The following is a 15,972-nucleotide window of genomic DNA, read 5'->3' as shown; positions in this document are numbered from 1 at the left end:
ATTTAACCGCACATCTTCTTCTCAATGCAGACATATGAACTCCCCCTTGAGTTCATATTATGCTTGCCACCATTTGACAAGCACACACCTCCACATAAGATTCATGGGATACACAAATCCCAACATGGCAACCCTTTTCAAATACAAGCATTCTTCTATGCTCAAACACCAAATTAGAGGCAAAAACACCAAAATACCTTCACAAATCTCCTTGGCAGCTTCTCCTTGTTGATGACACTGAAGACTTCATAGCCTTCATACTTGCTGAAATCTTCATTTTCAGCTTCTTTGATGAGACAGGCTCTCCATGTTGCAAAACTCTCATTTACAACTCTCTTGGGCAGCTTTATGCAACCTCCTTGTTGCAAATCTTCTCTTAAACTTGAGAATGGCAGCTCCAAATCTCTCTCAAATCCTCACAAATGCAAATCCAAATGATAATATGAGTGCTAATTTTTTTCCATAATAAACTGAAAATAATGCTTAATCAAATAAACACAACCAAGAAAAAACTATACATAAATATTCATCACCATGACCAAGAGCCCACCCAAGCTCTGATACCATGTTAACAATCCTAAAATGGGATTGATCATGGTGATAGACATAGATTAACCAACATAATTAGGGTGGATTAAACCACACTAAGAACTCCATAAGAGAGAGAGAGAGAGAGAGATTCAACGCTCAACACTCAATTCTATTGCATATCACCAATGATATAGGCCTTCTAGCCTTATCCCACTTTACATGTCATCATCCAAGTGGCAACTCCTTTTTCACTCTTTTGGTCAACACTCACACACCATACAATATTACATGTGGCATTCTTATCTTGCTACAATATCTTGCACCTCTAGGGTGCTTTCCCACATACACACAATACTACGATTACATCTCTCAACACCTAGGCACTTGGGCTTAGGGACATTTACATGTGTACTTTTAGGGGACCCTATATGAGGCATAGGGCTCATGGACATTGTACCTTTTTTTATCATTATACTTTCATGAGTACTCTTAGTCTTTGGATCTCTAAGCTTTCATGGTGGACTTCTCCCTCTTCAGAAGCTATGTGTACTCTATTATGAGTGCAATAGGTGCTACTCCCTATGATGAGTGGAGCATGTGTGTACTCCGTGCTAATGAGTACAATCCCTAGGTTTCCTTCATTGCATTGGTATCAAAGCTCTTGACTTAGATCCTTGGGATCAGAGTTCTAGGCTTAGATCTTTGTTTAGGGAGTGATTAGTGTTAATCATTTTTTAATTTGATTTTCACACAATTTTTTGAGTTTTTAATACCTTGTTTGATAAGATTAGCAAAGAAATTTCTATTAATCATTTTTGTATTTGCATTAAATACTGTTTTAGAAACCCTAATCTAGTTTATTGTTTGATTTCTTTAACTTCTTGATCTTCTTGATCTTGATTTTTTTATTTTAAAATTTGGGTTTACAATGATTTTAGCAACCAATATTGATGTCTATTTCTATCTTATTTTTAAAGTCTTCGAGTTCTTAGAGATTTATAAGAAGTTTGGTTACTGTGTTGGAATTAGGATTGCAGGAAAGCACAAAGCTTGGAGAAGAAGAAGCAAGAATGCACACAATACACAATGTATTAGATTATATTAATGTACAAAAGATAAGTTAGCCCTAGAAGGATGGGCGTATATACAAGCCGAGGAAAAAAACCTCCTAAAGAGGGAAAAGGTGCCCCGGCGGTCCTAAGTGTGTTCACACACATCACTGCCTATATATATATATATATGGCAACAAATCCCCCCTGGGAGTGATGGTGTGAACGAGAGCTGGCACTCATGTATAGGGGAGTGCCATGCCCGAAGTAGATCAGTCCACAAAGGGGAGCAAGCCCAAAGCTTTGCGGAAAGCTTCGAACTTCTCACGAGGAAGCACCTTTGTGAAAAGATCGGCGAGGTTGTTCTGTGTTGGCACATAGGCCAAGCTGATCTCTCCTGTTGACAGTCTCTCCCTGACATAGTGATAATGCACCTCAATGTGCTTTGTGCGAGCATGAAAAACTGGGTTTCTCGCAACTGCCAATGCACTCTGACTGTCAGTGAAGATAGAGGTGGCAGACTCCTGTCCAACACTCAACCGTAGCTATGAAAGCTGCCCTGTACTCAGCTTCACAACTAGAAGTGGCCACAGTAGGTTGCTTCTTGCTCAACCAAGATATGCATGAGCTACCGAGCATGAAACAAAAACCACTTGTAGACACTCTTGTGTCATAGCAACCAGCCCAATCTGAGTCCGAAAAAGCATGTAAATCTGGCGGCAATGATCCCCCCTTGGGATAAAACAACCCAAGATGTATGGTACCACTCAAGTAGCGAAAGATGCACTTAACTGCCTTTTAATGCTGAGACCCTGGACTATGCAAGCATAAACCTGCTCACCTGTGAGACTGCAAACTGAATGTCCGGCCTCGTAATTCATACATAAATGAGGCAACCAACAGTTGTCTGCTGATAGAGTGTGACATCAAAGTGATCTCCAGCATCATGAAGACTCAACTTCAAACCTGTCTCCATTGGAGTAGCAATAGGCTTGCAGTCTTCAAGGCCAAATCTCCGCAACAATGTCTCAATATACTTTGTCTGACACAAAGCAATACCTCCATCACACTGCTTAAATTGTATCCCCAAATAATGATGCAAATGCCCCAAATCTGACATCTCAAAAGAGGCATTCAAATCAGCCTTAAAATCAGCAATATGACTTTCATTTGGTCCTGTGAGCAGCATGTCATCGACATAGAGAGCAATGATTAGATGTACATCATCCACACATTTAACATATAAAGTGCTTTCTGTTGGAGTATTCTGAAAACCATGTGCAGTCAAATATGCATGTATCTTTTCATACCGAGCTCGTGGAGCTTGCTTTAAACCATATAAAGCCTTTTTCAACTTGCACACTTTGTTTTCCTACCCTCGTTGAACAAAACCACGAGGCTGCGATACATACACCTCCTCATGTAAATCTCCATTCAAGAACGCAGTCTTTATGTCCAACTGATATACATTCCAACCATTATGAACTGCCAATGCACAAATGCTACGAATGGTAGTCATACGACAAGTAGGAGCAAAGGTCTCATCAAAATCAATGCCCTTTTCTTGAGCATAACCCTTTGCAACAAGTCTAGCCTTATAGCGATCAACACTGCCATCTGGCTTTCGTTTCAACTTAAAAACCCACTTATATCCAATGGCCTTTTTACCAATAGGCAAATCACACAAAGACCATGTACCATTCTTCATTATAGCATCATATTCACTTTGCATTGCAGCCAACCAATTTTTTGATTTTTGTGCCTCATCAAATGAAAGAGGTTCTTCCTCTTCACACATACTAGACACAGCCAAAGCATAACAATCTGATGCATAAGAGGCATGCTGAAAACCTAAACGAGTACGACTAGATATAGGTGCATCAATTTTACTATCACGCAAGGTTTGCACCAGCCATTTAGGCATACCTCTAGCCTGCTCATTTTCAGCCCTATCCTCAGAAATTACATCCTGTAAATCTGCATCAGAAATAGGCTGATCTATGATGTCATTTGAAATCTGCATAGGCTGAATATTCACCTCATTAGGACTTACATTTGAATTCCCACCTGTAAACAGAGGCAACAATGTATCAAATACATCCCGTGAGCTCACACCTGTCTCTTTGGTACATGATAACAAAGGCTGCACAGCATCTTCTACAAAAACAACATCTCGACTAATCAAGATACGCTTTGACTGCGGATGATACAATCTGTAACCCTTGCTCTCAGCACTGTAGCCAACAAAAATGCATTTGACAGCCTTATCATCCGATTTTCTGCGTTGTTGCACAGGCACTAAAGCATAGGCCAAGCAACCAAAGACATGCAAGTGACCAATAGAAGGCTTCCTGCCATGCCGAGCTTCGTATGGAGTAATAGACTGTAAGGCCTTAGTGGGACACCTGTTGAGTACATATGCAGCACACATGACAGCCTCAAGCCAAAACGCATGTGGCAAAGCTTGGCTCTTGACCATACATCGTGCCATCTCCATAAGTGACCTGTTTTTCCTCTCAGCAACACCATTTTGCTGAGGGGTATATGGCACTGTACATTGGTGTTTTATCCCACGACTAGCCAGAAATGCATCAAACTCTTTAGACAAGTACTCCCTCCCCCCCCCCCCCCCCCCGATCAGAACGAAGGGTGCCCACAGTACAATTGGATACATTTTCAACCATAAGAAAAAACTGTTTGAAGCACAAAAACACTTCGGACTTTACCTTCAGTCGATATACCCATGCATGCCTTGAGTAATCATCAATGAAAGTCACGAAGTACAAGTGTTTACCAAATGACGAAGTTTGCATAGGCCCACATACATCACTATGTACAAGTTGCAATTTGCGAGTGGCCTGCATAGAACCATCCTTTGGAAACGCAGAACGCTGCATTTTACCCAAAATACAGCCTTCAAAAACATGTTCCAATGGTGCCTCAAGAGGAGACAATGAAGCAACCATATCAAATTTCTGCAAACGCAGCAAACTAGCAAAGTTCAGATGACCAAAATGAGCATGCCATAGTTTTGCATCTGAAACTGCCTTTTCATCAAAAACTACATTTGCTGAATCTTCCACACACTTGTCATAAGAATTGAGCCTATACAGCCCACGAAACAAGGTGCCAGATGCAATAATCGTATCACCAGAAGTCAAATCATGAATAGTACATCTGTCATCCACAAATTTGACTACAAGTCCAAGTCTAGCAAGCGCAGAGATAGACAATAGATTCTTCTTTATCCCTAGCACATACAAAGCATCTGAAAGTGTGAAAACGCTGCCATTTGCAGCAGTAAGCATAATTTTACCAATGCCCTTTACTGTGGGTAAGAAGCATGATTGGCACATGCGACAGTATTCCCATTAGAGACAGCCTCACTCAAGACAAGTGAACATATCACGATGCGAGGTAATGTGCTTTGTAGCACTACTGTCAAAATACCATACATTAGAGTCAACAGAAACTACCAAACATGCATCATGTACAGATGGGTCATACTGGCAATACACGCTAAACGCCCATTCTGTATCTTGCACAACATTTACAGAATCTGCATTTGTAGAAGCATCCGCTATTGTGGCTGCATTTGACTCTTTCTTCTTTGCCTCTTTAGCCTTTAGCTTAGGGCAATTCTTAATGACATGATCATTTACCTTACAATAGTTACACCTGGTCTTTTTCTTGCCTTTATCAAGAGCCTTCTCAGACTTATTGTTGCTACCTGTGGAAGGAGAAGAAGTTGAAGACCTACTAATAGGAGAAGAAACAGTGGAAGGGGCTGCCTTACCACTTCTTCTCTGCTGCTGGGCAGCAATAAATGCTTGATCAACTGTACGCTGCCCTGTTTTGCCTGGACTGCGCTTCTTGCAAGAGCTTGTTGACTAAAGTATCATACTTGACAGCATCAGGTCTGTCCTCAGTAAGAAGTCTCCACGTGGAAGCAAAAGTCTGATATGTCTCAGGTAAAGCATCAAGAACAGTCTGCACAAGAGAATGATCAAGAATAATCTCAGCTGCAAAAATCAACTGTTCTTTGAGATCTTTAATCTCAGCAAGAAAAACATTCATGTCATCATCTTCCTGCATAATCTTCAATTCTAGCTTTTTACACAGGTAAGAGATTTTTGCCTCGTTACGACCTGCATACAAACCAGCTAGAATATCCCAAGCCTGTTTTGCTGTTTTAGCTGAACGAATATGTGGGGTGATGTTACGTTTGACAAAAAGTGCAATCAAGGCATGAGCCTGTGCATCTTTACCATCCCAACGAGCTTGTTCAGCAGTGGGTAAAACGGCAGCAACAGTAGAGCTGCTAGAACCTGCAACATCCTCAACAGATCCTACATCCACAGAACCTGGACGTACATCCATACCCTGCACAATGTTCCACACTCCTTTTGCAACCAAAACATGCTGCATCATGTATGCCCAAAGTGGGTAGTTGATGTCTCCATCCAATTTGTCATCAGATAACATGCGAAATACATCATTGCTGTTATCAGCCATGGCCACTGACTGAAACTGATGCAAAAGCTACCTGTAATGAAGCAAAGACTGAACAAAAAACAACTCGTGCTATGTAGCACGGTCCACAAGAGTACGTATGCCTGTTTTGCAGAAAATTGCACTGTCGAAATTTCTGCACAAAATGACGAAAACACATGTGCAGAACTTGAAATGCAAAAACAGAGCCCGAAACAACCTCAAATGCGAATTCTGAGAACGCTAAGCCCTATGGGCTTATTTGCAGAGTATAGGGACTTGCAAGCGCTCGTAAAAGCTCACCTCAATCGGAGAACGTGAGTCGGCGTAGCCCTGGGAGCCGATGCCTGCTCTGATACCAATTGTTGGAATTAGGGTTGCAGGAAAGCACACAAAGCTTGGAGAAGAAGAAGCAAGAATGCACACAACACACAATGTATTAGATTGTATCAATGTACAAAAGATAAGTTAGCCCTAGAAGGATAGGCGTATATACAACCCGAGGGAAAAAACCTCCTAAAGAGGGAAAAAGTGCCCCGGCGGTCCTAAGTGTGTTCACACACATCACTGCCTATATATATATATGGCAACATGCTGCAGTAGTTTTTTGCAAAGATTTTCATTGCAGTTTTCAAAGACTGGTGCAGACTGTGCAAAATATTCAGTTTATAAAGTTTATGCAGAGTACAATTTGCTGTGCAAAAATCAAGATTATTGTGCAGAAATTTGATATAGTTTCAAGAAAGTGTGCAAAATCTTGGTGCAAATTTCAAGATTATGTGCAATTAATACAGATTTTTAAGGATTGGTGCAAATCTACAGTACAAAAATAAGCTTTTTATAAATTATGCAAAATTTATTGTGCTAAAATCAAATCTTGACACAAAAGAACATATAGAGTGTCTTACACATGGAGATATTGTGCATGGTAGGATTGTAACGTACTCATGTGTACGTATTTTTAGATCCATTTGATTCGGTGAAGTTTAGCATCTATATAGTCAATGTTGAATAGTAGGAATTACTTAGACGACATAAAAAATTAAGTTTGGTCACAAATTTAGTAATTTAGATATGTCAATTTAGGGTCAATTTTGAAACTTTTTATGCATGTTTTGGGGTGTCATTTGTATATGATTTCTATTCTATACTTAACCATGTTAGATAATATATAAGAGGGTCATTGTGAGTGGTTTAGTCTAAAGGAAACTCATATGGGGGTTTACATAATAAATATAACCGCATCGAGCACCCAAAACGGGGCCCGGACATCAATTTGACCCTTAATTTTCAATAATGGCCTCGCATGAGGGAGTAGATAACTTTATTTGTCAGAGAGGCGAATTAAAGAAAGTTAGTTCATCATAGGATGAATAAAGTCCAAGTTCTAATAATTGGGAGATTCCACACGGGGTGGCCGGATATTCGCAAAATGAATCTGACACCACTTTCCAGTGTTATTTTTTATTTTAAAAAAACGTATCTTCTCTAATTTTGATTCGAACACATGTTTTTAGAAAAGTTATTCTATCTTTGATGATTTCGTGCATAATAATCTACTAATTCTCATGGGTTGTTTTTTTTGGAGGCTTCTTCCTGAGCCTTGAGGATTTTCTGTGCAGGATAGAGAGAGATTTTGAGATTCGAGCCAGCCATCCTTAGACAGGGAACGCCAGATAGAGATTGTGATTTATGCCTCTGGGAGCCATTTGGTAGAACCCAGAGTGGACGAGATTTACTAGAGGCATACCCGGGATAGCCGCGACGTCCAGAGTGGTGGCGTCGGAGAAAGGCCCTATTGGCTAGATCTTTTGTTGGTGATTCTCTTTGTGATTTTTTTAAAAAGATTTTTGTATTGACGAATATTACTGTTACTTTGGATTTTGCAAACGAATATGATTTGTTGAAAAACTCTTCGTTTTTCTGAAGTATGAGTGATTTTGTTTTCTGTAAGATTTGGAACATTTTGTGTTAGAATATAGAACAGAATTTGGGTATGTTTCATGGATCATACTCATACATACATAGATATGGTGGATCATGCCTTCGACTTTTTGAGTGGTGCTACATGTGACGGTGGCATGAGTTCACAATTGACTCTGCATGAGGCCGACGTTGAGCTATGTTCATTTGGCTCCTACGGATGTCGACACGATCCTGTATTCTTTAGAGTCAGGACATTTTTCTTTGGATGCATTCTTTGCCATTTGAGAAGCATAGTTTTTGGATATGTGGCTCGACATTCAAGTGCATCTATGACATATTCCAATCTTGGCCTACACGATGATTCTTTTGTGCCCATACCACTTGACATTCTGGTCAGGAGTTTCGACCTTCTTCGGCAGATACCTTTCATGCCAGATTCACAGTGTGGTCATGAGGATGGGCTTATGAGTTTTCCTTTTGACCCTGGGGCTACTATCTCTTTGGAGTCGAGCTTTCCTTTTGATCGAGGAGCTACTACCATTCCAGCTTCAACGGTTTGAGGTGTATACCATACATATCCCTTTGATCCTAGAGGATACTTGACTAGATTCGTCATCGACAGTGGTTCCTTATCTTCTCCACTTGCATCAGATTATTCATGGGGCCATTGCCTTGGATTTTGCATGCCTCAGATTTCCCTTTGATCCAGGAGGTTGCATAGATAACCTCATCATCGACGGGAGCTCTCTATCCTTTCCATTTGATCCAAGGGGTCATATGATTCATGAACGGGTCTTCTGCTACATTCAGTCTCATGGATGTGTTTTTTTGGCTTTTATACATAGCCACTTGTATATGTCTTTTCTTTGGGCACGACCACCCTTCAATTTCAAGGACGAAATCGTTGTAAGAGGGGATGGTTTGTAATGAAGTAGATTTGGGTGCACATGCACATGGGGAATGGGGCCTAGGCACTTGGGCTTAGGGACATTTACATGTGTACTTTTAGGGGACCCTATATGAGACATAGGGCTCATGGACATTGTACCTTTTTTTATCATTATACTTTCATGAGTACTCTTACTTTTTGGAGCTCTAAGCTTTCATGGTGGACTTCTCCCTCTTGAGAAGCTATGTGTGTACTCCATTATGAGTGCAATAGGTGCTACTCCCTATGATGAGTGGGACATGTGTGTACTCCATGCTAATGAGTGCAATCCCTAGGTTTCCTTCATTGCCTGCACCATGTGTACTCAGTCCATGGCGACTCCATGCAAGCAAAGCAGATTTTGCATTACAAGTTTGTATGAGCCTTACCTCCACTATGTATACTACATTGATGATGCACATCCCAGGGAGAGGCTTCATAGGGTACCACTCACCACCTTTGAGACTTACAGAGCGTATTACAAAGACAATGGCATGAAAGCCCACTATCTCCGATAAATAAGAGAAGAGCCATGGTGCGTAGAAGTGCACCCGATCCCCCTTGATAGCTCAATTTAAAAAGCTAGCCTTGGAAACAACCCACGTCGAACCTTTACAGATGGCGCCTCTCTCTCCCTCTATATGTGAGCTTTTTGAGCTATTTTTAGGGAGCTAACTCTTCCGGACCGCGAAGGCATAGAAGCTCGGAGACCCGTCTTTTGCAACTCTTGGTTTGCTGTTCGCGATTGGAAAACCCAAAACTAATGTAAATAAAATACGATTTTCTATAGTTTCATCCACGATGAGACAACCGACAGTTCAGGTCAACGGCATGGAAATCTTATCTTTTAATAAGATCTTTATTCGAAGGGCGAATCTACACATACACGATGGCATAAAAAGAAGCACAGAGGAGTGCAATGTTACGTCTTCTCTGTCAAGCTCTCGGCCGTACATTTCCAATGGCTCTCTATCCTCTCTCTACTGTAGGTTTGCTACACCACCATCTCCCCCCAAACTCCCTTCACTTCCATCTGCCAAAAGAGCAACAAGGACACCCAAACCGGCTCTACAAGAGCCACACTCTACCAAGTAACACAAACAACACGCAAGAGCGAGCCGCATACGAACAAGCAATCCCACACAACTAACCATGTGACTCCCTACCCTAAACATAGACAATAACACGCAAGAAGAAAGGAGCGACCCACATCTCACCTCACCAACAGAGGAGATGCAAACGATGACAAAGAAGACGCCCATGACCAACGAGTTACACCATGCATCCCCTTAATTGCCACCCAATCCCCATGCATGCACATTATCCCAAAAATTTCACAAATATGCTAAATCCTACCTAGCACCCAACCGTTAGCCTTATAAAACTTACATATTTTTTTGCCTTATGAACTTTACAAATATTTTTTTCCCTCGAGGCCTCTCTCAGCCATCTTATTAATTAATCAAAAATATGTTCTAAAGGGCTTTATCACTTAACCTTATGCATTAATTAATACTTGCTCAACACAAGCACTATTTGAACAAGCACTAAATAATTCTACCCAAGAATTGGGTAAGTACATACCCAAGGCCAGATTATCTACCAAGATTCTCAATTCCAAAGTTAAGGCTTAGAGGAAAGTGCATGAAGATAATTGCAAGATTATATCTTCTAAATAATATGAAACTATATGGATGGCACCCAAATTTCTACAATCTCACTAGACATTTATAGAAAGTGGAAAGTGTGATGAGTTGTGATTGTATGTACAATAATCTTATTCATAAATAGAACGTTCCCTTGCACGAAATGGAGTCATTAAAATAAGGCTACGAAACTTATTCACCCATTTTGTAGAGGGTGCTTATTCACCCTTTTTGTTGAGGGTGCTATTAATTAATGCCAATGACATGGCATTAATTAATAACACCCTTAACAAAACCTAAGGGTGCTACTAATCAACTCGTCACCCGAAGACTATATGCTCTCGCCTACTAGATCCTTTGATCCTAGCAACTGCCGCATACAATCATGCAAGTGAAGTACCTCTCCTACAACGGTACATCATCTCCCGCCTACCACCTCATCTCCTCCCACACCTACCACCTCCTCTCCTACAAACACAAAACTCCTCGATAGGTTGGCAATTACAAAGAGACAAAATCATGCTATGAGAGGGGTTTGCGACTAAAGAGACACGAGAGTTATGATACGAGAGGGAGAGAAGGGTGTAGTAGGGAGAGAAACGTGTACGTAGGTTTTGGACATTCTAAGGCATTGCTTAGATTTTCCTTTCCTCAAAGCAAGTGGACCCCAACACCATTTCCATTTTCGACTTACAAAAAAACTTAATAAAGGTAACATTTCGGTGCCTCCAACCAAACCTTCACAAATGTAAATAATATTAATCAAACCTACCAAAAGCACACAAATTAATTAATGCCAAAAAACGTTTTGGGGCTTTATTGGAGTCATTAAAATAAGGCTAAGAAACTTTATAGTAGGGCTTTCATTCACTAATCTAGTCTCTTACCAGCACACAGTTGTCTTCACCTTTGACCCTACGACACTTCTACCGAAAGGAGCAACGGGGAAAAGCCAGGTCTCTCTCTCTGCAAACCGTACGCATGCGGGATCATAATTGCACGAAGGAAGGAGCTTTTTGACAAAATTTCTCTATAGCTTTTGCTCCTTTTCAACAGTTTGGGAAAAAAAATCTTCTAATTAGCTATAACCACTTGGGAGAGAACATTTTTGCAGCAGATTAGAGGCAATGGAGGAATAATAAGGAAAAAGAAACACACTGACGTGTGGTATTCATGCTGCCAACGTCCACAATTTTAGCACAGACTTTTTTACTTAATAGGTGAACGAGTATACATGGAAATGCAAAGTTGGTTTAGCACAGAGGGTTGAAATTTCACAGTACATAACCACAATCCACTAATAGATAGATGAAAATGAGAGACCCAGAGGGCTAAGATTTGTGACACTACTTTGTACTTCAGAACTTTAAAATTGAAGGCTTACAACATGATAGCTGGGCCTGAATTCAAACTCAACAAAATGTAAATTTTGAGGCCAAGTTCTCAAAGGTGAGTATTCTCAAAAGTGGGTGGGCCTCCAAATTGCAGCACCGAGATCAGGTAGTCCAGGAGGCATGCACCGACGCCGGTCCAGTGGAATGAGGAGGAATGTTGGGCATGTTAAGGTGTGTCCCTGAAACAAGTGTGGGGGGGGGGGGCGGGGGGGAATTATATGCGGTGGCAACTGTTTTGGAGATCTGAATGAACACCAGAAAGAAGAGGGCTCTGTACCTGAGGTAGATGACTGTCAATTAACGCCCGTTGTCTAACAGCCTTTCTGCAAAGAGGGCTTGCTGCCTCCGTGGGTAGTCTTCCCCTGAGGAAAGTCCAGCCTCCAACACTGTCTCGGCACATGCATCCATCTTCTGTAGTAGCCTTACCACTTCACTTGTGTCCGGCCTCTCTCCCGAGTCCTCTTGGGTGCAGGCAAACGCAACAGCAGCCATGTGAGTAGCCGCCACACTAGAGTATTTACCTTTCAAGCTGGGGTCCATGAGCTCTTCCACACAGCCCGCCCCGACCAGCGACCTCGCCCAGCTCACCATATTGTTACTCATTGATCCCCTCCGTCGCGCCTCATCATCATCGTCATCATCATGCTCACGGCCCGCACCCATGGATAGAGGCGTTTTGCCTGTGAGCAGTTGTAGCAGCAGCACGCCCAAGGCATAAACGTCACTCTTTTCTGTCAGCCGGCCTGTGGTCACATACTCGGGCGACAAGTAGCCACGAGCAGCAGATGACTTAAGAACAGAGAAGACTATATCGTCAGCCAGTAACCTGTGAAGCCCAGCATCCGAGAGGAAGGCGTTACAGTTCTGATCCAGCAGCACGTTTGCTGCAGACACGTTCTGATGAATCACAGCATCGTCCGTGCCTCTGTGCATGAAATGCAGTCCTGCTCCAATGCAAAACGTCCAGTGAGCATCATGAAAGAGAAAGAGAGAGATGCAAAGAGGTGTACAGGGTGTAAACAAGACGAGTTAAACCGCTTTTTCAGGGCCTAACTAACTAGCACATTACCTCGAGCGATGTTGATAGCAATGCGTGCCCTGGCAGTCCAGTCCAGGTTGTTGGAAGCTTTACCAATTTTCAATCTCTTGTCAAGGTGATCCTGCAGTGTCCCGTTAGTCATGAAGTCATACACCAGAAAGCAGTCCGCTTTACCCGATGAGCAGCAGAAGCCCTTGAGCGCAACGATGTTCTCGTGCCGGAGTTGGGCTATGATTCCAACCACGGACTTGAACTCGGACATCCCAGCTTTACAGCTAGCCTTATGCAGAGCCCTGATAGCCACACAAGAGCCATCCTTCAACACCCCTCTGTATACAGCGGAGTGACCAGCTCTTTTTAGCAGATTCTTGTCCGAGAAGAAATTTGTGGCCACTTCTAGCTCCTCGAGGTCATACTGGTAACTCTGATGTGATCCGTTGAAAAACACCACCCCACTGAAGGAGCCGAATGAGCGTGAAACTCGGCGGCTTGCAGACGACGTCGATGCAATATGAGGAGGGTACTGCTCAAAGGGGGGCTTGCTGGCCTTACTAATCCCTTGATTGATCACACCGCTGAAGAGTTTAAGATCTGAAGAGAAAGGATGACCACCTGCCAGTTTCGAGGGCTCACTCAACTCGAAGGCGCTGCTGATTTTCTGCTTATGCCTACGGAATAACACATAGATGAGCAGCCCAATAATGACTCCTCCCACTGCAAATGCGACTACCCCAGAGACGACAGCTACCTGCGCGGTCTTGGAACCCATCCTCACTCTCTGGACCAAGTGTTGCGGATCCGCAGACTCGGCAGCTGAAGAGACAGTGGAGTTAGAAGGTGGCTGTGCTCCTGCTAACGGCTGGTCAGGTCCTATGCCGGTGGTGCTGCTTGTAGTCGGGGAGGCTCCAGAAGGAGGATACTGGTTGCACGATGGAAGGCTTGCAAAGCCCTCCCCGCAGAGCATAGAGTTGTTTCCATACACGAAACCTTGCTGCAACCTTCGCAATGCTGCTCATCAAAAAAAAGGAAGCCGCTTACCATTAGAAGGGGCAACATGGTTATGTCGAAAAGAAACCCTAGAACTTTCTACAAAGCGGAAGCTTCAACTCACCAGGTGGAACAGGACCGGATAGACGGTTGCTGCTGACATCAAACAGGGTGAGTTGCGTGAGCCTCCCCATCGCATTGGGGATGGTGCCATTCAATTCATTGGAACTGAGATCGACACGAGTGAGAGAAACCAGGTAGCCCAAAGAAGAGGGAATCTCTCCCACCAAATTATTGTGCTGAAGAGCAAGAACGGTGAGCTGCTTGAGAGCTCCAAGCTCCATAGGAACCTGACCCTCCAACGCATTGCAGCAAAGCTGGAGAGCTGCAAGTGGCCACCCACATTACATTATCATCAAGAGAGGGAGATGCTTACAGTAAAGTTTATACGATGACAGGGCAATTGATAGTGTTCTGTACCTTGCAGGCTATATAGAAGGCCCAATTCAGCAGGGATGGTCCCGGAGAGAAGATTTACGTTGAGGTAGAGGTCAGTCAAGCTGGAGAGCTTGTAAAGCACGGCCGGTATGGGGCCTCTGAGCTTGTTGTAGTGGAGGTAAAGGCCCGTGAGAGCAGTGAGCTCGGCAATGGCGCTCGGTATGAAACCTTCCAGCCCTCTCCCTTGCAGCGAAATGTTGGCCACCTTGCCAGCTCCATTCCACGCCACCCCTTCGAACTCCCCTCCAGGCACCACCCAAGACCACAACACACGCCCCTCTGGGTCTAGGGCCGCCTTCACCCGCATCAGCACCTGAGTCTCCTCTGGCATGCCAGCCATGGGAGTTGCACCACCGAACCACACTAACAGGAGCAAGAGTAAGGAGGAAATTATTTGTGTCATGAAGAGATTTTCCATCAACACAGACCTTCCAACCAGAGCTCCACGCAACAATGTCTCAAATTCTCACGACACTACCCCTGCTCTTGTTGCCGACTAATTTTCTCTAACTTCTACCCTCAAAGCTCTCAAATCTCACGACACTACCCCTGCTCTCAAATTCTCACGACACTACCCCTGCTCTTGTTGCCGACTAATTTTCTCTAACTTCTGTCTCAAATTCTCACGACACTACCCCTGCTCTTGTTGCCGACTAATTTTCTCTAACTTCTACCCTCAAAGCTCTCAAATCTCTAAGCATCTTGCACCGTAGAGATCTACATCCTCCAGCAGTGTTTTTGAAGCGTGCTCGTTGGACGGGGAAGAAAACGCGAGACCACCAGCGCCTTTATCAGACTCTCTTTCGCTCTCTCTCTCTCTCTCCCCCCCCCCTCACAGACAACAAACACACACACACACACACACACACGCCAACCTCAAACCTCGACGAAGGATCCCCCGCCACAGAAATCTCCTCCAGCAATGAAGCATCTGCAAGCTCAAAGAAAGCAAGCTGCAGTGGAGGAAAAGGAGAACAGCAGTAGCGCGTTTATCCAAGTATTCGGCGCCATCACATCACCGCGACTGGCCATAAAAAAGGGAGCGGGCGTGTTGGTTTGGTTACTTGTTGGTAACGAAATGGTAGAAACTCGAAGTTCAAACTGAGAGCGACACAGAGAGAGAGAGAGAGAGAGAGGGAGAGAGTTGAAGAAGAGTGGAGGGGAGCAGAGCAGAGCAGAGCAGACACAACAGTAGTGACTCTCGTGAGTGCTGCTGAGGTCTGGCGGTCATATCATATATTATTGGAGTGAGTGAGTTTGTGTGCGTGCCACTACTACTGCTAAGTGCTTCTTTTCTTTTTTACTTTTTTTTTTCAAAATGATGATCATCATCGCCGTCTTCACCATATATACGGCTGACATTCCCGCGCCCCGATTTCCCCCACACGCCGCAGTATGTGCACATGCATATGATACAAATATATGCTTGCCGCCTGTGTCATTTTTTATTTGAAAAATCACCCGGTTTTCAAACGCGTTTGAA

General features: G+C 43.3%; 1 protein-coding gene and 1 long non-coding RNA gene across 2 annotated transcripts in view; one reads left to right on the top strand and one right to left on the bottom strand.

Annotated features, from left to right (window-relative positions):
• The window catches only part of LOC147621075 (uncharacterized), a 2,611-nt gene extending 1,932 nt beyond the window's left edge, over positions 1-679 (top strand). Inside the window, exon 2 of the long non-coding RNA XR_015269761.1 lies at positions 1-679. This exon is cut by the window's left edge and continues 471 nt beyond it. This is a non-coding gene — a long non-coding RNA (uncharacterized LOC147621075).
• An 11,084-nt stretch (positions 680-11,763) lies between these two features.
• Positions 11,764-15,616, bottom strand: LOC147621074 (proline-rich receptor-like protein kinase PERK8). Its single transcript, XM_086823773.1, has 5 exons — positions 14,472-15,616; positions 14,116-14,376; positions 13,035-14,012; positions 12,243-12,909; positions 11,764-12,144 (listed from the first exon to the last, which is right to left on the bottom strand). Exons 1-4 carry the CDS (start codon positions 14,905-14,907, stop codon positions 12,263-12,265), a joined length of 2,322 nt encoding a protein of 773 aa, XP_086679899.1. The 5' UTR covers positions 14,908-15,616; the 3' UTR covers positions 11,764-12,144; positions 12,243-12,262.
• Between the last annotated feature and the right edge of the window lie 356 nt (positions 15,617-15,972).

The sequence above is a fragment of the Cibotium barometz genome, chromosome 30 (genome assembly GCF_041138505.1).
Source record: "Cibotium barometz isolate CiBa-2024 chromosome 30, ASM4113850v1, whole genome shotgun sequence".
NCBI lineage: Eukaryota > Viridiplantae > Streptophyta > Polypodiopsida > Cyatheales > Cibotiaceae > Cibotium > Cibotium barometz.
The sequence above is the reverse complement of the archived record's forward strand: the minus strand, read 5'-3'. Positions and strand labels throughout refer to the sequence as shown.

Bases quoted from the DNA above. Each gene is read 5' to 3' on its own strand.
- LOC147621074 (XM_086823773.1), bottom strand. From the start codon at position 14,907: ATGGAAAATCTCTTCATGACACAAATAATTTCCTCCTTACTCTTGCTC. The intron at 14,377-14,471 runs GTACAGAACACT...GGCCACTTGCAG, and splicing joins CCTTCTATATAGCCTGCAAG to CTCTCCAGCTTTGCTGCAAT. The intron at 14,013-14,115 runs GTGAGTTGAAGC...TTTGATGAGCAG, and splicing joins ATCCGGTCCTGTTCCACCTG to CATTGCGAAGGTTGCAGCAA.